We start from the raw sequence: 15,857 nt of genomic DNA on the forward strand, positions 1-15,857 counted from the left end.
GAAATTTGTATTTAAAACACTTGTATTTAAAACAAGCAGGGAATTTCTCAATTTTTTATTTAACTATATGTTGCTAGTTTGCCTGTGTTTTTATATCATCAGGTGCAACTAGCTAGCAAGGCAACATACTTAAACTGGGTAGCAGAAAGATTATCTCCTTCAGAGCCAGTGGACAATTCTGTCCACAGTAAGGGACTGGATTCTCATACTGTTTATTTAACAGGTCTCCTGAATAATCTTTGACAAGTCACTTGATTAGTCTCTGTCTTTGTTTCCAGCTGCAGATTGGGTTTCTGCTAGAATATGCCAGCTCCGCTTTGCAAGAACAGCTGCCATCACAATAGCTCTTCATTTCTTAAAGCAATTATCTCTGGCTGTTGTGTTCAGCTCTTCTGGCAAAATGCAATCTTTTCTGCTTCATTATACAGAGTGTATCATTAAAGTCCAGTTTAAACAGATTGTTATCTCTACTCTGCCTCTTTTCAGTCACACATAGTTAAGAAAAGGAAGCAAACCAAGTTTGAAATCGCTTGTACCTGGTAGATAGTGCAGTATCAAATACTCAATCAGGGGCTGTCTGGACTGGAAGTAACAATTTGCTGGACAAAAGCAAGCCATGAGCCATTGCTGAGGCAGAAAAGATTAACTCTTATTTCCCCATTTCAAGATGAAATTATGTTATTTGCTAACAGAACAGTAAGAGCTACCATACAGATAGTTTCACCAGTTACAACTAACCCACCGTGAACTCTTATGAGATCCTAGAGGCACACAGAAATACTTCAGAAGACACATGGCAGAAATTGAGTTAGGATACCTAAAATGTACAGATTATTTATTCCCTGAAGCAAAAAGATAAATGCAATGGAGCCATTCACGATCAATACTCAACATCCCAGACTGTACATGCTTAACACAGCTAACATGATCTTTATAAATACAAAATGGTATGCAACGCGCTGTTTTCTAGTTTCTGTTTGTAGGAGGTACGGATGGTTCTGAATGACATCCCTCCGTTATAGTGTAATGGTCTTTTTCTCCTTAGTCTTAAGTGTCTCTGTTCTGCAAGGGGTTTAAAACCACTTTCACTACTGGGAAACGCAGCCCAGCAGCAGCTAATCCCGGTAGCCATGAAGTTTGCTTCAGATGCTAAACACAAATTATTTTCCCTGAAGAGAATATTCCCTACAATTACAAGCTAAGCATAAAACTCGATCACAATAATTTTGAAAAGAATCACTCAGGTTGTAAGTGTGCTTTGGGGTGGGTAACACTGTGTCCAAAGCTGTCATCTTCCTTCAAAGGTTCAGGTCTGGGGAGTTTTTTGCCATTGTACAAAGCTGTAACAATTGAGATGTCACCTTCAAAGTGTTCTGGACACAGACCCTCACAGAAGTAAAGGAATATATGTCATTGCCTCCATTTCGTATGCTGACCTCGAACAATTCAGGTATTTAGCTCAGCAGCAACTGTCTGTGCTTCCACTCTGCCATCCTAATCATGAAATAATTCCGAAGTGGACTTGAAACACAGAAACAATTAGGTCATACATCTAACAAATAAGATTGACATACACAGTATGAAAACTCAGATCTCATTCTACCTGGGGGTGTTGGGATAAATGAATAGAGGTTTAAGTTACAGGGATGCAGGACAGAGACAAAAATCCACTCCTTGTCCAACGCCCCACTTAACTTGCAGCTATCCTTTGGGGCAGGATTAAGCACTTGGCCATAAGAAGTAACCACATAAAACTGCACAGCCTGCAAGTGAAAGAACTATGGTTGCTTCTGACAAACAACGCTCTGCTTCTGTTTTCAAAAGCAGTCACATTTTTACAAACACACAACAAACTTCACAAACTCAGGGTTGCAAGAACCCTCTACTCAAACTGTCTGGTACATACAAACATGCCTATACCCTCACAAAAATTTCTAGTTACAGGTGTGAATCACAACTGATTTGAGCAAACCAAAGGTATACCCCTCTTACCAAGATTATTTCCCAAGCAGACATTACCAAGATGACTTTTGCTCATAGGAAAATTGATGGCATTGGCAAAGGAAAACCTTCTCCCCTCTGTAGAACAATGAAGGGCCAAGGACACACTCTAGCTGTGCCCCTTCCTCTCTGCATCAGCAGCATCAAGAATTTCTACATGACACACCACGCTCTGGGGTCCTACAGGACCAGCCTGCCTAATGACAACAGAAGGTGTGACAAGAACAAGTGAAAGACAAGAAAGGAAGAGACAACAGCATTGTAATATGTTACAGTGCTCGAGGTAGAATTCAACCTGGGGTCACTTAAACTAACACACCACAGAGCTTCTGCACAAAATTTAACTCAAAAAAGGCAGCTTTCTTAAAGCATTTTTGTCAATATCAGGATATAAATTTTAGACTGTTGCTTTAAAAAGAAAAACAAAACAAAAAAAGCACTGCTGCTACTCACCGCCACTTGTGCGGAATCCATGAACCTTAATCCAAAGTAGTCGCTTTCTATAAGGTCCAGATGATACATGATCTGTTCAAACAGGAGCTGGCCTTTGGCTTTTTTCTGAAAATATAAACGATTTAGTAGTTAGCAAGTAGATTTATTGTAGCATCAACCTTCTTCTAGGCATGCTTTATATTGTAATTCCAAAAGTGAGAAAATCCCAAAATTAAGCTTCTGAAAATATAATGCGGAAATTCTTTTTTTCTCTCATATTTTTTGATGTCTCTTTTTCTTGAAGGCAGATGTACACCCCACAAGAAGCACACATAATATCCTTAAAGGACTTGCATAATTTCCTTTTTTGGAAAATGTCAACATTGACTTGCACAACACAGAGTGTTAAAAAATCATTTTACCATTGTCCCTTTTAGGCTTTCCTTACTCACCGAAGTTCTATTGAACTGGAAATATAGCTAGTACAATTGCAATAACTAATGCACTGGAAAATTTTCAGAGCAAAGTACAGCAAATTGCTTACGAATTTACTACTGTTTGATATCTAGGCAATTCACCAGTTTTGAAGCAGGTAGCAAAGCATACTGAATTAGGATGTAGCATTCCATTAGGAAGTGCTTTTAACAACTGCCAGGAAGCAGTCTGAGGCAAGCAAATTTAACAAATAGTACTTAGATAACACATTTACAAAAGTCAGTTCATGAAACTCACTTGTAGGTGCAAAAAGCCACCACGTATGCTCATACATAATTTATGAAAAAAACTTAGCTCTGGCCTCAAGTAAACATCATTTTTACAGTGATGATCTAAAAAATTAAACAGTTGTTTTTAACGAGAAGGCAGTAAAGAGCACTGAGCAGTTTCTACACCAACATACATTTTTCATGTTATGACCTCCTTTATAGTAATACACTGAAAGAAAAGCTTAACAGTAGTACCCGAGATGCCTAAATGTAATAAAAATACATTAATAAATTAGTAGGTCAGATTACAAGTCACAGTGTTGAAAAGAAATATTTTTAAATGCAAAGAAATGCAGAAAGATTTATGCTTACTCTGCAAGCAGTTTAAGAATTTCTCTATTTCCATAATGCTATCACCTTGCAATCTTTTATCTTAATATTTATACATTCACAACTTGAGAAATGGGCTAACTTTCTAAGCATATTTTTTAGTAAGCTACTAATTAGCAGATTTAGTCCACCTCTCAAAACTCTGGGCCAGCCAGAATTCTTATTCTCAGAAATAATCTGGTTTAATCACCAAGTAATAGTGATGTAAGTAAAGCAGCATGCATAATTTTTGCCACCTTCCTCTACCCCGATCTTCAAATATTTTATATTCAACTTTGCAATCATAATCATTGGTTTACTCGATACATTAGTTAAATCCAACATGACATTTCACGGCTCAAAGCAGAATCTCAGAAAAGTCTCTAAACTGAACCTGCCTAAGAACGTTCTCCCACAGCTATTTATTTCCAAGTATTAGGGGAAGCAGGGGGAACGGAAGGCAATTAGACCAGCAGGCAACTTTACGTACACACAGCATCTACAAAATTGTTGTATAATGAAAATGCTGAGACGTAGACCTTACCAAACTCGTTCAAGGCAAGTTTTTTCTGTTGACTTCAAGAAAAAGTACTTCTCAGGCAATAGCAGATTTACTGAACACCAGTAAGACTCTCATAACAGAGGCCTTAAGGCAAATCGCCTACAAATAAGCCCACACATTTCTTCCACTATTTGAGTCTGCAGCCTCTTTCTTGAAAGAGCAAGGCGTTGAACTGTTGATATTTTCTCTCTGCACAGAATATCTTCTGCTTAAACAGTAAGATATACTAATACAAGTGACATCAATTCAGCATTTGCAACAGCAAAACTAGAAAAATGTTTTATTTTGCATGAAGCTTTCTGCAGCTCGTCTAAAACTACAGGAAAATCTCCCCTTACTGAGCCGAACATTTTAGATCCTTCTCAATTCCTCAGTAAATCATCTTTTAAAACTGTAATTAACCAGTTAGCCAAATTCCCTCCTAGGGACAGGCACTGGAGCACTTTAACTCAAGCCTGCAATTACTACACATATGATCTCAGACTACCAATAACTAAAACTGTATTATGTATTATTGTTCAAAATTCTGCAGCACCAGATTAGTTTCAGAGCGTGTTCGCCATTTTGGTAATCCCAGCAAAGGACTCAAAGATTAAGTGGACCCAGAATGACTAATGTGGGAGAAAGTCCCTGAAGAATAGCACTGGAGTGGCTGTGGAAAGATTTGCAGGGCTACTCGTTGTTTTCTGACTTAAATCACCAGGGCTGTCAACATGGAATTAATTATGCAGTACTTTGCATATGGCTTAAACCACCAGTGGCTGTATTTGGTGCAAGTCAGCAAAAGTTTCACACATGCTTTAATGTTAAATTCAAATTCTTTCTTAAAGCCTTACTAAAGTCCTTCCTCCTTATATTTAAACAAACGGCAACCAAAAATACTATTGCTTTGTAACTGGTCAATTTTTATGAATCAAAATTAATTTCTTTGTATTCAATAAAACTGTGATCTCAAGCGTTTTCGAAAGACATAGCAAAGATACACTTTTATTACATTTTCTGGTGCAAAATTACCCTAACTTTCTAATGGCAACATTTGACTTAAATGACATTTTTATCCTACTGCTACCCTATACTTTTTTTTTTTCCTTCCCCCCTTTCTTTTCCTTGCAGCAGAGCTCAGGTTACTCTCAAAGATCAAATACTTTCAAGTTGCTTAATGGTTACCAATGAACTATTAAAGACTCCACTCACAAGCAGCCCAGCCAGTGGCTGGTCCTCCCTTCAGGGCACAAATTAAACTCCTCACGGGTTTGTAATTTTGTAAAACCCGACTACTTGATTTACACAGTTTGCAATACTCCGTAGGAAGCACCAGCAAACATCTCACAGCAGGAGAGTCAACAACTGAACTGGGAAACGTAAATAAAATATATCATTTATATAGGGCAGGTCATCTAGTGGTTTTGCCACACTTTGGAATGAGATAAAAACATCTTTCGATCGCTTTGGCATGAATCGTGTGGAGGGATGCTCCCAACTCTGTGCTAATGACATCTCATGCTGCTCTTAATAACTGCAATTGCTGGCTGAGTGGGTGTTAGCAAGGCTGGACTTAACCCCGGTAGCTCAGCACAGCACGGCTGGGTAAAGGCAGCTCCGTGTTCCCCTGGGCAGGCTGGTCTGTCCCTTCTCTGCCGGGACAAGGGTGTTCGGACACATTCACCTCGGCTCAGGCATCGCAGCCACTGCCTGAAACTAGAGGCGGCGGCATTTATAAACCTCTTGTCATGGCCTCAGAGGTAAAGTTTTTTTTCACGGGCACGCACTCAAGAGCGTAAGCCAGCAACTCCACAACTCCATCAGCTCCACAGCCTGCCTGTCTGACGGAAAAGCCATTTTCAGGACTCCCAGCAGCCAGTACAGACCAGCACTGAGGAGGCAACGCGGTCTTAAAACAGCTGGGGATGGGACCCTTGTGCTGGGCAGGCACCAGCTGAATGGCTCCCTTTTTAAGGTTTTAATCAGGTTTTTAATCACTGCGAAGTACTTCAAACTTCCAAAACTTGAAAAAAATAAAACCAAAAGGCCCACCTAATGAATTACTAACTAAAATGCTCATCAGAAAAGAATTTTTCTCCTCTTTATTTTTTTTTCTTCGTGAAGAAAAGGAGGTCCCTATATAAGATGAACTCTGAAAAAAAGAGATGAATAGGTTCTACGTTTGTGCGACTTACTATCTCTTGTGTCTTTGCAGCTGTACTTTTCTGTCAGAAGATTTCTTCCAATGATTATATTGCTTATTAACAATAACTAACAGTAGCTATTGCCTTCAGTAGTTACTGAAGGGCAAAACCCTTCCTTCCTGGTTTTTTTGTTTGTCAGCTCATTAGGAGGGTTACCATTCACATTCATACCAGTTTCCTCAGAAAGATCCCATTCCCCCCCTGGAGAAGGGAGGGACCCCTATTCAGGATTTACAGCTACCCAGTTGGTGGGATGTCACCTACGCACGTTTGCAGACCATGGCAGTGCAGGAGCAGCAGATGAACCTGTCCATTTCTCAGGAAGTTAATCCCCCTTCTCCCAAACGACACATTTCAAAAAAATAAGCCATGAGAGCTCCAACAGTGACCTTTAAAGGAAAAAGATTTCCTCTCAATATCATGAAAACAGTATCTACAGTTAACCCCATTAAGGTTTGCTGGAGAATTGGAGGGTTAAAACCCCTTATCTTTACAAAGGCAGTGTTAGAAGTACACTTCATTCGTATCACCCTGATCTTCTTACAGCTTTAAGTACTGACCTACAAATGGAGTTGCTCCTGTCTTCAAACTCCCAAGCACCAATCTTTCAAATAACTTTTCCAAACTCCCCACTCAATTTTCTCCTTCATCTAAAGGTGCCAATGGCAGCAAAACACCAGTTCTGCTTCTCTCTCTGGTTTATCGCCAGCCTTTGACAACATGCACCACATGTTCTTGTACTGAGTTAAAAGCCCTGCAAGCCTGGAAGGCTGCAGAGAATAATTACTACCTCCAAAGACAGAGCTTATCAATTCTTCTGTTTACTCCATCTCTCCCAAATACATCTTCTTCTTCCTAAGAGAAGCATTTGGGGTTAAACATTTTGTTGTGTTATTCTCTGGAGAAAGAAAAAGTCATGTCCCCAAAATCTTTTACAAAGAACTGATTTCAATACCCATACTGTACATTTATTAGAATACTATATAGAAAGATTTCAATGGACTGCGCTCAGGCTTACTGACCCTACACATAACATGATAATGATTCAAAACATTCATACGTGTCAGTTTGTTTTGTCAGAAGTCTCTTATTTTTGCTCTCCCAGAAAGTTTGTATCTTCTGGTTACACATCTGATTTAATCCATTTCTGAGTCTATTTCCTAACATTCTTTCTGACACAGAACATACCCAAACTGCTTGTCCAGCATTAAGGTTTAGAGATTAAATACCTCCCCCGAGTATTTTCTCAAACATTGCAGTTTTATTTGGTGTTCCACCTGCAGGTCTCTCAGGAGCAGCCTGGTATGAGCGTATGAGAGTCTCAGTCTTTGACTGAGCTCTTTACAGGGGCAGTTCAGCGGGAAAGCAGGGCTTCAGACAAAATTCGCTGTTATGCTGCGAGTTAGGAATGCTAAACCTTCAGGCAACTAAACCAGCCTGCAGCACCATCCCCAGAAACACTGCGGGCCAAACAAATTACTCTGATAGCAGCCGCAGCTTGCTTCCAGCTGCTCCCTTCCTCCCTTTCCCACCCTGCCAGGGCGTCGTGCATCACCCCAATCCTGCAATGCTCACCTGCCCAGAACGACTGGACTCCCAGCACGACTCAGTACAGGCATTCTGCTGCTGCTCAGAACTCCTGAAACAACTCAGCATGTACCATACACGTCTTGCGTTCAATCTCAATATGCATTTAAACCTGGCACCCCAGGAAGCACTGGATCAACCTGCACTACGGCTTGGGCCCCCTTCCACCACACAGACAGCACCTCCACTTTGTAACGCTCAGCTCAGGATCGATTTTTCCAGTTTCAGTCCCCTAAAGGTCTTTCAGTAGTTTAAGCAAATAATCAAAAGCATTTCAATAGTTTAAGACAAAGACCACATGTGGAAAAAGTTTTAATCCAAACCTTTGTAGTCCTAACACACACACACAAGCACATTTATTTACTCATTCCTTTTGTCACCCTAGATTTATTCTGAACATTTAAAAGCCAACCTCGAACACTAAGATCACTCATTTTATTGGATGACTGGTTTTCCAGCGTTTTTAGCATTTCTAGATTTTATTTTTAATCAGCATCTGTGCCACAGACAGCATTCTGTATTTCATATCTACAGCTACAAATATTCAGCAAGTAGCCACAAATATTCTACAAGCTTTTTAAAAAAAAACAACCACCAGAGTGGATTACTGAGTAAAAACAACTATCACAATACATCTCTGATCTTATAGTCGGATCAACACAGATCATCTCCCTCCACACAAAAAGCCATCAGCACTCGTTAACAGTTTGCTGGCAACATTTTTGGCATTCCAGATAGGTTTCTTAATTTTATTTAAAATAATCACCACAAATACCGTCCTTTTTATCATATTTTGTAAGCATTACTCAAAAACTGTAAACAGCTTAGCTAATTCCTGCTATTCCACAGAGCTCTTGGACTCATTTATACAAGACCTCGTTTTATGATACTTCATTATAATAAGGACAAAAACATCTCATTTTGCAATCTCCATACTAAATTTCATGCATGCATAAGTAAGGAATATTCTAACATGAAAAACTACTCAGAGAGCATCCATTCTTGTAATTTGTGGTTTTCATCTTACACCACTAGGAAGCTTTTGCCTAAAACTTAGGTTGCACGTACAGAAACTGGAATACAATTAACGCTCTATCATCCATGAGAAGATTACGTAAATTGTGGGTTAAGCAGGGTCAGGTTTTTTTTACCCAAACACCCCTGGCTTCCACAAAGTACAGTGCTGCTTCTGTAAGACCCCATACATACTATCTGTTGCTGCTGTAAAGCTGACCTTGTTCCCCCACAGAAAGCTATCCACAAATTCTAAAAAAAGTGCATATTCCAAGTGTATCTCTGTAATTTAATTTACATTATTTATCTTACCATTTTTCCCCTTTATCTGGGTTATCTTTTCCTTCTCCCAATTATTACTATGAATAATTAGAATTGACTATCTCTACAACAATCTGTTGGTGACTCCAATTAAAAACAGCTTTCAAGGAAAAGCACTGGTATGACGCTCTCCCCCTCCACAACCTGTCTTTCCCCACTAACCGTGACCACCAGAAGAGCCAGTATTCCAGCTTTTGAGGGGTTCCCTTAGGAGCTCAGATTGGTATGACTGAGCTGATGGAGTCTTCAGGTACTAAACCAGGGCTGTTCATGGCTTTTGAGCTTTGGGGAATTTCAGAGGTGCAGTGGAGGAAGATGGAGTTTAGTTTCACATGGGAACAAGATTAAAAGTAAGATAAGCAATGTCAGCAAAACAGAGTTCTTGTCCTCTCACCAGTCATACCACTAAGCAAACATTCCACCCACAGATCTTAAACAATTGGAAGAAAAAGCACAACCCAACTTCTGTCCAAGTTGAACTCGAGGTAAGTTAACAGTAAAACAGCATGTATGATGAACAACATCAACAGCAGCACGGTTAACAGACACCATATATTTTATAAAAACTTTTCATAGATAAAAAAAATAATAAGCTTCTCACTGTTTCACTAAGCATATGATAAGTCTGTCAAAATCACTGAATGCATTTGGACAAACATACAGCTTCAAAAAAGTGGTAATAGACGATGAAAACTACCAGGTTGAAACACAACTTTAGAATCTGAGATGAAGGTGGGAAAAAACCCCCCACACCTTTCGATCTGCCCCAAAAGAACACTGATAACTTGCATGAAATTCATGCCTCCCATTTTGAACATGCCAAAGTGACGGTAAATAGTAAACATAACACTGATGTTCTTCAGTCATTGACACAGCTATGAAATAAGGAGATTCTTAAAAAGAATCCAGTCTATGTACTGCATAGGACTGTAGCTTTGATGAACAGTGCAAGTCAGGCAATTTTGTAATTAAAAACAGAAGAAATAGAAAAGCAGACAGATGAAGTGGCTTGACAGACACTATAGATAAGATCAGTGGACAAAAAGCAGAGTTACTGCTGAAATCCTGGCTCTGTGTTTAATAAATTAAATCTCAACTGCACCACTTACAACATGTCCCTTCTGTTTCATTGTCAATATTTGTAAAAACATCAGTATTCACTGCTTAGAAAGACCGAAACATGTTTGGCTTACATGATAATGTTCCCTGTGGTTGGGTTGGGTTGTTTTTTGGTTTTGGGTTTTTTTTTAAATTTAAACAGAAATTCAACAATCTCAGATTCAATTATATGAACGACCATAACTCCAGAACACTCTTCTTTCAGTAGCTAATTCAGTGTAAGGATATAACTCAACAAGCATTTTAAGCAAACATAAGCCTGATACCGCCTCTAAATGCTTCCTCACCACATTTGGGGATGCACATGGGGAACCAGATTGGAGAATCACTCCAGCTGGAAACTAACATAAAATTATACCGATTATTTTCAGCCGCAGCATTTTCTTGACTTAGCTTACTGCCTGGCTGCCAAAAAACTGTTTCTTCTGCCAAGGGGTGTGTGAAAACAAGGACAAACGCAATAATGAAAGCAACATCTTTTCCTCCTGTGGCAGCAACAACTTATGCCACTGTAAAGTATGTATATAGCCATGGATTAAAAAAGGCATGGTATTCATTCCTGCCAAGACAACTCTTTCTCTGGCCATGAACTAACCTGTTTGCTAAGTGATTCAGTCTTAAGAACCACTTTCTGGTTTGTTTGGTTTGTGTTTTGTTTTTTTTTTTTTTTTTTAAATAAAACAATTTCACAGAACTTAAGTAGACAACGGGATTGTGCACAACTGAACTGGCAGACCTGAGGGCACCTCTTTGAGACAACAAGAGTTCATTTTAAACCAAATCTACTGTCAAAGTAACAGAACCAGTCTTGGAAAAGGCCTTAGCTCAAAGAGGACGATAATTCTTAAGGAAAGTTGCTGTAAAAGAAAAAAAAAATCTATATATATACACACACACACATATATATTTTTAATTTAGCTTTGGATTCTAGAAAGCAACGTTGTTTTGCCAGGATTTTCTACCTCCACTTCATCCCATCTCCCCCCTCTCCCCCCTTTTTTGTCCTCTTTCCGAGTCAACCCCAAAATATGAATGATGCAAGTGGACACACAAGAACAAACACACTAAGGAGTTTGAAATGAAACATTTAATCTACTTTTAATTTATTGTATTTTAATCACCAAAGAAACTAGTACATGTCAGCCACTGACGATGCACTGTAATTACTGCATCTAGCTATGTAGATTTTAGCATATTTGTTTACTGTTACTCATAACTTAGACATCCACAGACAAAGCTTTATGTTGGCTTACAAAGAAAAAAAACAAGAGTGAAAAAAGTTTCCTGTAGAAATAAATAGTTACTACTGCACCCTGATCTAAGTTTCATAGTCCAGATGGCAGGTCATGACACCTCTTCACGTTCAATTTATGCTCCTCAAAGCCTTAGAAATGTCGTTAGAGGCGCCAGGAATTTGCCTACAGAGCCAACTCCAGCTCCAAAGATTACTGCTCTGGTTACGTGGAGACACCAATTTAAACTTGAGTACTTTTTAAGTGTAACTCTTGCTATAAAGTGTTTGTTGGCATTCCTGGCCTCAAACCAAACATCCTAGGCACTAAGCAGCACTGAATACGTTCATTACATTGTCTCAGAAATGTACAAATTAGTTTTACTGCCCTCTATAAACGCCTTTCTGTATAGTCATTTTGCAAATAAAGATGCCAAATTGTTTCTTTAACTCCAGATTACTTGGGGTTCTGCACATCGCTGAAGTTATTTCTGCTCACTATGTCAACACCACCACTCAATATTCTCACAAGTTGAGCCTTCCTCAGACTACCTAACATTATAAACACTCTAGAATGGTGCTTAAAATAAGAAAAGGAGGAAAGAAAAGCCATTTCAAGAATGGCTGCTCCACACATTCTTTCAGCCAGCAGCTCCAATGTCAGTGCAACTGTTATGGCGGCCAAAATCCTATGGACCTAGTCCGAAGGTCTCGCCAACACACAGCTTTCTAACTCAGCTGTGTAAGTTCAAAACAAGTCACTAACTACAACACATGGTAGTGGAAAAACAGAGCACATCACTTCTATCGCTACTGTTCATCCTGTCACAGCCAAGCCCAGGCATATAATTAAGCAGAGCAGAACAGACACGTGTATATCAAGGGAGCTTTAGAAATGCAAAACAGTGGCTAACACCTCACTCCCAATAAAGCACTACGCTATGAGACAATCCCTGCTATATAATTTGCCCTGAGGAGGAGAAGGAAGTAGAATTCTTCTCTTCCCCTCCCAAGCTAGCGTTAAAAACTGCATCCATCCCTGACACAAAATCAAAACAAACAGAACACACAGAAATTACTGCTAGTACTTCTGCTCACCCCTCCTCCTCAACAGAGTTACACCAAGAGATTTACCTTCCTTCTCAAGATGCATACATAGCTCACTGCAATTCATCCGAAACATTACCCTCTCTAAGTTAAGCCTGAGCACGACAATTACATTAACACGCTAGAAAGCATTCAATCCACAAGGCGCAATGACATCTAACAAAACACTCCAGTTTCAGTGAACGACAGAGTTAACTATTCTTTCAGTACCTTTTTATGACCAGTAACTTGGTGGACGTCAAGTCACAGGGTCAGTTGCTACGACATATAGATATGCCTTCACCTGACTTGTAAACAGCAAAGAGCACGATCAGATTGACAAAAGCCAACGGTATTTAAAAAACAAACTTGCATCACTCATACCGGTAAGTCCACGCTGACATCCGTTCCATCCAGCAGCGCTACTCGGCAAGTAATGATGGATTTTGCATCCCCAGCTGCGGGGATGTGGGTTGCAGCTCTTTGGGCCTCTCTTAGCCGCTCCTTCTCCGCATGCTTACGCATAGACCGCCGTCCAAGGGTTCGACGGAAAAAGCTCAGCATCTTTGCTATGAAATCCAAGACAAAAGAAGAACATGCTAATGTTAGTTTTTCACAGAAAAAAAGAGAAATACCAGCCTGAGTTAAAAGTTCTCAGAAAGTGCCAGACTTTGATAAAGAACTGTTGGAGATTCAAACAGATGCTTCTCTTCTTTGGATTTAAATACCCACAAGTCTTTGGCTGCTTCGGGAAAAGCCTCAGCTCAAACCTTTGACGGTAGCTGGGGTGATTTTTGGGACCATCTGAAAGCACGCTAGGGGAAAAAACAGCGATCGAGGAGATCCCGCGCAACTGTTCGCGGCGTTTCATTAACAGAAACGCTGCTGCACTCATCAACGAGACGGCGACGTTCTCTCCAAGCTGGAAGGCGGCGAAGAACTACGCGCCACCAGCTACTTTCTTGGCTGACGCGCTCCGTCTCTCTCGAGGGAAAGAAAGTTGTAAGCGGCCCTTCCCGCCCCAGAACTTCGCTTCCAGACCAGCCGCTCTGCTGCGGGGCCTCTCGAGGAAAGGCTCCGCTCCGGCCGGCCGGTTCGGGCGCGGCGCCTTTTCGGGCACGGCGCTTCCCGGCTCTCCGCGGCCGCGGCAGCGCCGAGGCTCCCGGCCGGCGCAGGGAAGGCGGCCTCCCGCCCGCTCACCGCCACCGGCGCGTCGCCTCCCGGCTTCCCCGGCCGGCCCGGCCAACTCCCGGGGCTCGGCCGTGAGTCAGCCCCGCGCCCCAACGACCGGCCGGTCTCACCGGCTCGCAGCCCAGCCCGCCAGCGCTACGGCGCCGAAACCCGGCGCCGCCCGGCCGCCTCACCGGGGGAGCCCCGCCGCGGAGCGCCCCCGCCACCCCCCCTCGCCTCGCCCCGCCGGGCGCCCCCGCCCTTACGCAACGCCCCGGGACCGGCGGCGGCCGCCTCGACCCCGGCCCCGCTCCCGCCCCGCCGGCCTCGCCTCAGGGGTCGCGGCCGCTCGGGAACCGCCGCCACCGGCAGCCCCGCGCCGCTCACCTGGCGGGCGGCCCCCGCGGCCCGGGCGGCGGGAGCGGCGGAGCCGGGGGCGGCGGGAGCGCGTCCCCGCGGCGGCTCCTCAAGGCCCTGGGGGCGGGCGGGCGGTGAGGGAGCCCCCGGCAGGGGGCGGGCCTCCGAACATGGCGGAGCGATGTGGGAGGCCCTTAAAAGGGCGACGGCTCGCCGTCCATCGCCTCCTGGGCACGCTCACTCACCCGGCGGCTCCCGCTGCCGCTCTCCCCGCTCGGCGTGCGAGCGCAGACCGAGGAGGGCGGCGGCAGGGAAGGGAAGCGCCCGGCGGGCGGGGAAGAGAGCGCTCTTTCTGGCGGCGCGGCCGTCGCCCCTTTAAAGGGGGCGGATCGTCGGCGGAGAAGGGGCGCCCCCGCCCCGAGCCGGGTGGTTTCGCCCGGCGGAGGGGCCGCCGCGGGGGGCGGCGGGGGCGCGGCGCGGCCCACGTGCTGCCCCGGGGAGGCGGGCGGCGGGCAGCGCGCGCACCGGCACGGCGGGGGCCAAAGGCGGTGCGGGACCGGCCCGGGGGGGCGCCGGGGAACCGCCCGCGAGGCTGCGCTCCGTTTCGAGCCGCGGGGACGGCGATCGCGTTACTTCGCGGCATTTCTGGAGGGTTGTTGGGAACGCGCGGTCCGCGGGTGGCCAGCAGGGACCAGAAGCCTCGGGCGAACCCGCCCTCGAAAAATTCGGTTTAGAAGAAAAACGCCTCTGGAGGGGTAACGCTGCCGGAAAGGGTCACTGTAGCAATATGTTAAATAAAGCAGAACCATCTACAAACTAGCACCGTTAGTATTTATGCACTGAAATAAGACCATGACAACAAACCGCGGTTTGTATTCTAATGTCCCTTGAAAATTCAAATACAGTCCGTCCCCGTGATCTATATACTTGTACCACTGTCCTGACTTGTTACTCCAGTCTAAGGGGAGAAGCCCCGCTCACTGGCATCAGCCGCAGCAAGTACAAAGGGCTGCGCTTTCCTCCATTTTTCTGAGACTCAATTACTCGCGTTGAAGCTAGTATTTGAGATCTCCGAACAGAAAACCTCAGGAAAGGCAGCATAAACTCCGCTTGCAAAGCATAGTGCCAGCTGACAGTGGCACCGCTCTGGTTAAACCAGCCCCAGACTCCTTCAAACTCCCAGGATAACTGGGAATTCAGCCTACGGGAAAGCAGAGACTTCGGCTGGGTGGTTGGACCGCTTTTGCTAATGGGAACACAACATTTCCCAACTCAGCTATGAAACCCAGGCCGAGATAACCAGTCACTCACCTGCCACGCAGAGAGGGACTGTCGTAATGAAACACACAGTAGTACATTGCTATGGCAAAATCAGCTCCAGTGTCTGAACACACATCCAGTTATCTTGATGTCATTTGCTGAAATGGCAAAAAAAACCCCAAAACCCAACCTGCCAAGTAATTGCCCAGTATTTGCTGATGAAGCAACGGGCTGATTTTAATGTTAAATGTGAGTTATTTTAGCACCTTTGTGTTGACAACAGAGCAATCCTCCTGCCACAAGCAGAAAGAGCAAAGCAAGCACAGGGGAAAGGTGAGATTCAGGTTTGTGCCTGGTTATTTACAGAGGAACATAAATCACAAACCAGAAGAATTTAGATACATTTTATCAGAGGAGCAGGGACTATGCTTGCTCTGGGTAGTCTGTCAAGAAATACA

General features: G+C 43.4%; 1 protein-coding gene across 9 annotated transcripts in view; it reads right to left on the bottom strand.

The window, feature by feature from the left end:
- The window catches only part of EPB41L5 (erythrocyte membrane protein band 4.1 like 5), a 61,217-nt gene extending 46,897 nt beyond the window's left edge, over positions 1-14,320 (bottom strand). For 4 of the 9 annotated variants that reach the window (XM_069781035.1, XM_069781034.1, XM_069781033.1 and 1 more), the window contains exons 1-3: positions 14,170-14,320; positions 12,997-13,181; positions 2,455-2,559 (exon numbers count right to left, since the gene is read on the bottom strand). In XM_069781035.1, coding sequence (XP_069637136.1) covers positions 2,455-2,559; positions 12,997-13,176 — 285 coding nt within the window. In that variant the 5' untranslated portion in view covers positions 13,177-13,181; positions 14,170-14,320. Of the gene's footprint in view, positions 1-2,454; positions 2,560-12,996; positions 13,182-13,812; positions 13,916-14,048; positions 14,109-14,169 lie in introns of those variants that run through there. The other 5 variants (XR_011324295.1, XR_011324296.1, XM_069781036.1 and 2 more) reach the window with 3 other exon arrangements.
- Positions 14,321-15,857: the final 1,537 nt, after the last annotated feature.

Source organism: Haliaeetus albicilla, chromosome 4 (assembly GCF_947461875.1).
Source record: "Haliaeetus albicilla chromosome 4, bHalAlb1.1, whole genome shotgun sequence".
In the NCBI taxonomy this organism is placed as follows: domain Eukaryota; kingdom Metazoa; phylum Chordata; class Aves; order Accipitriformes; family Accipitridae; genus Haliaeetus; species Haliaeetus albicilla.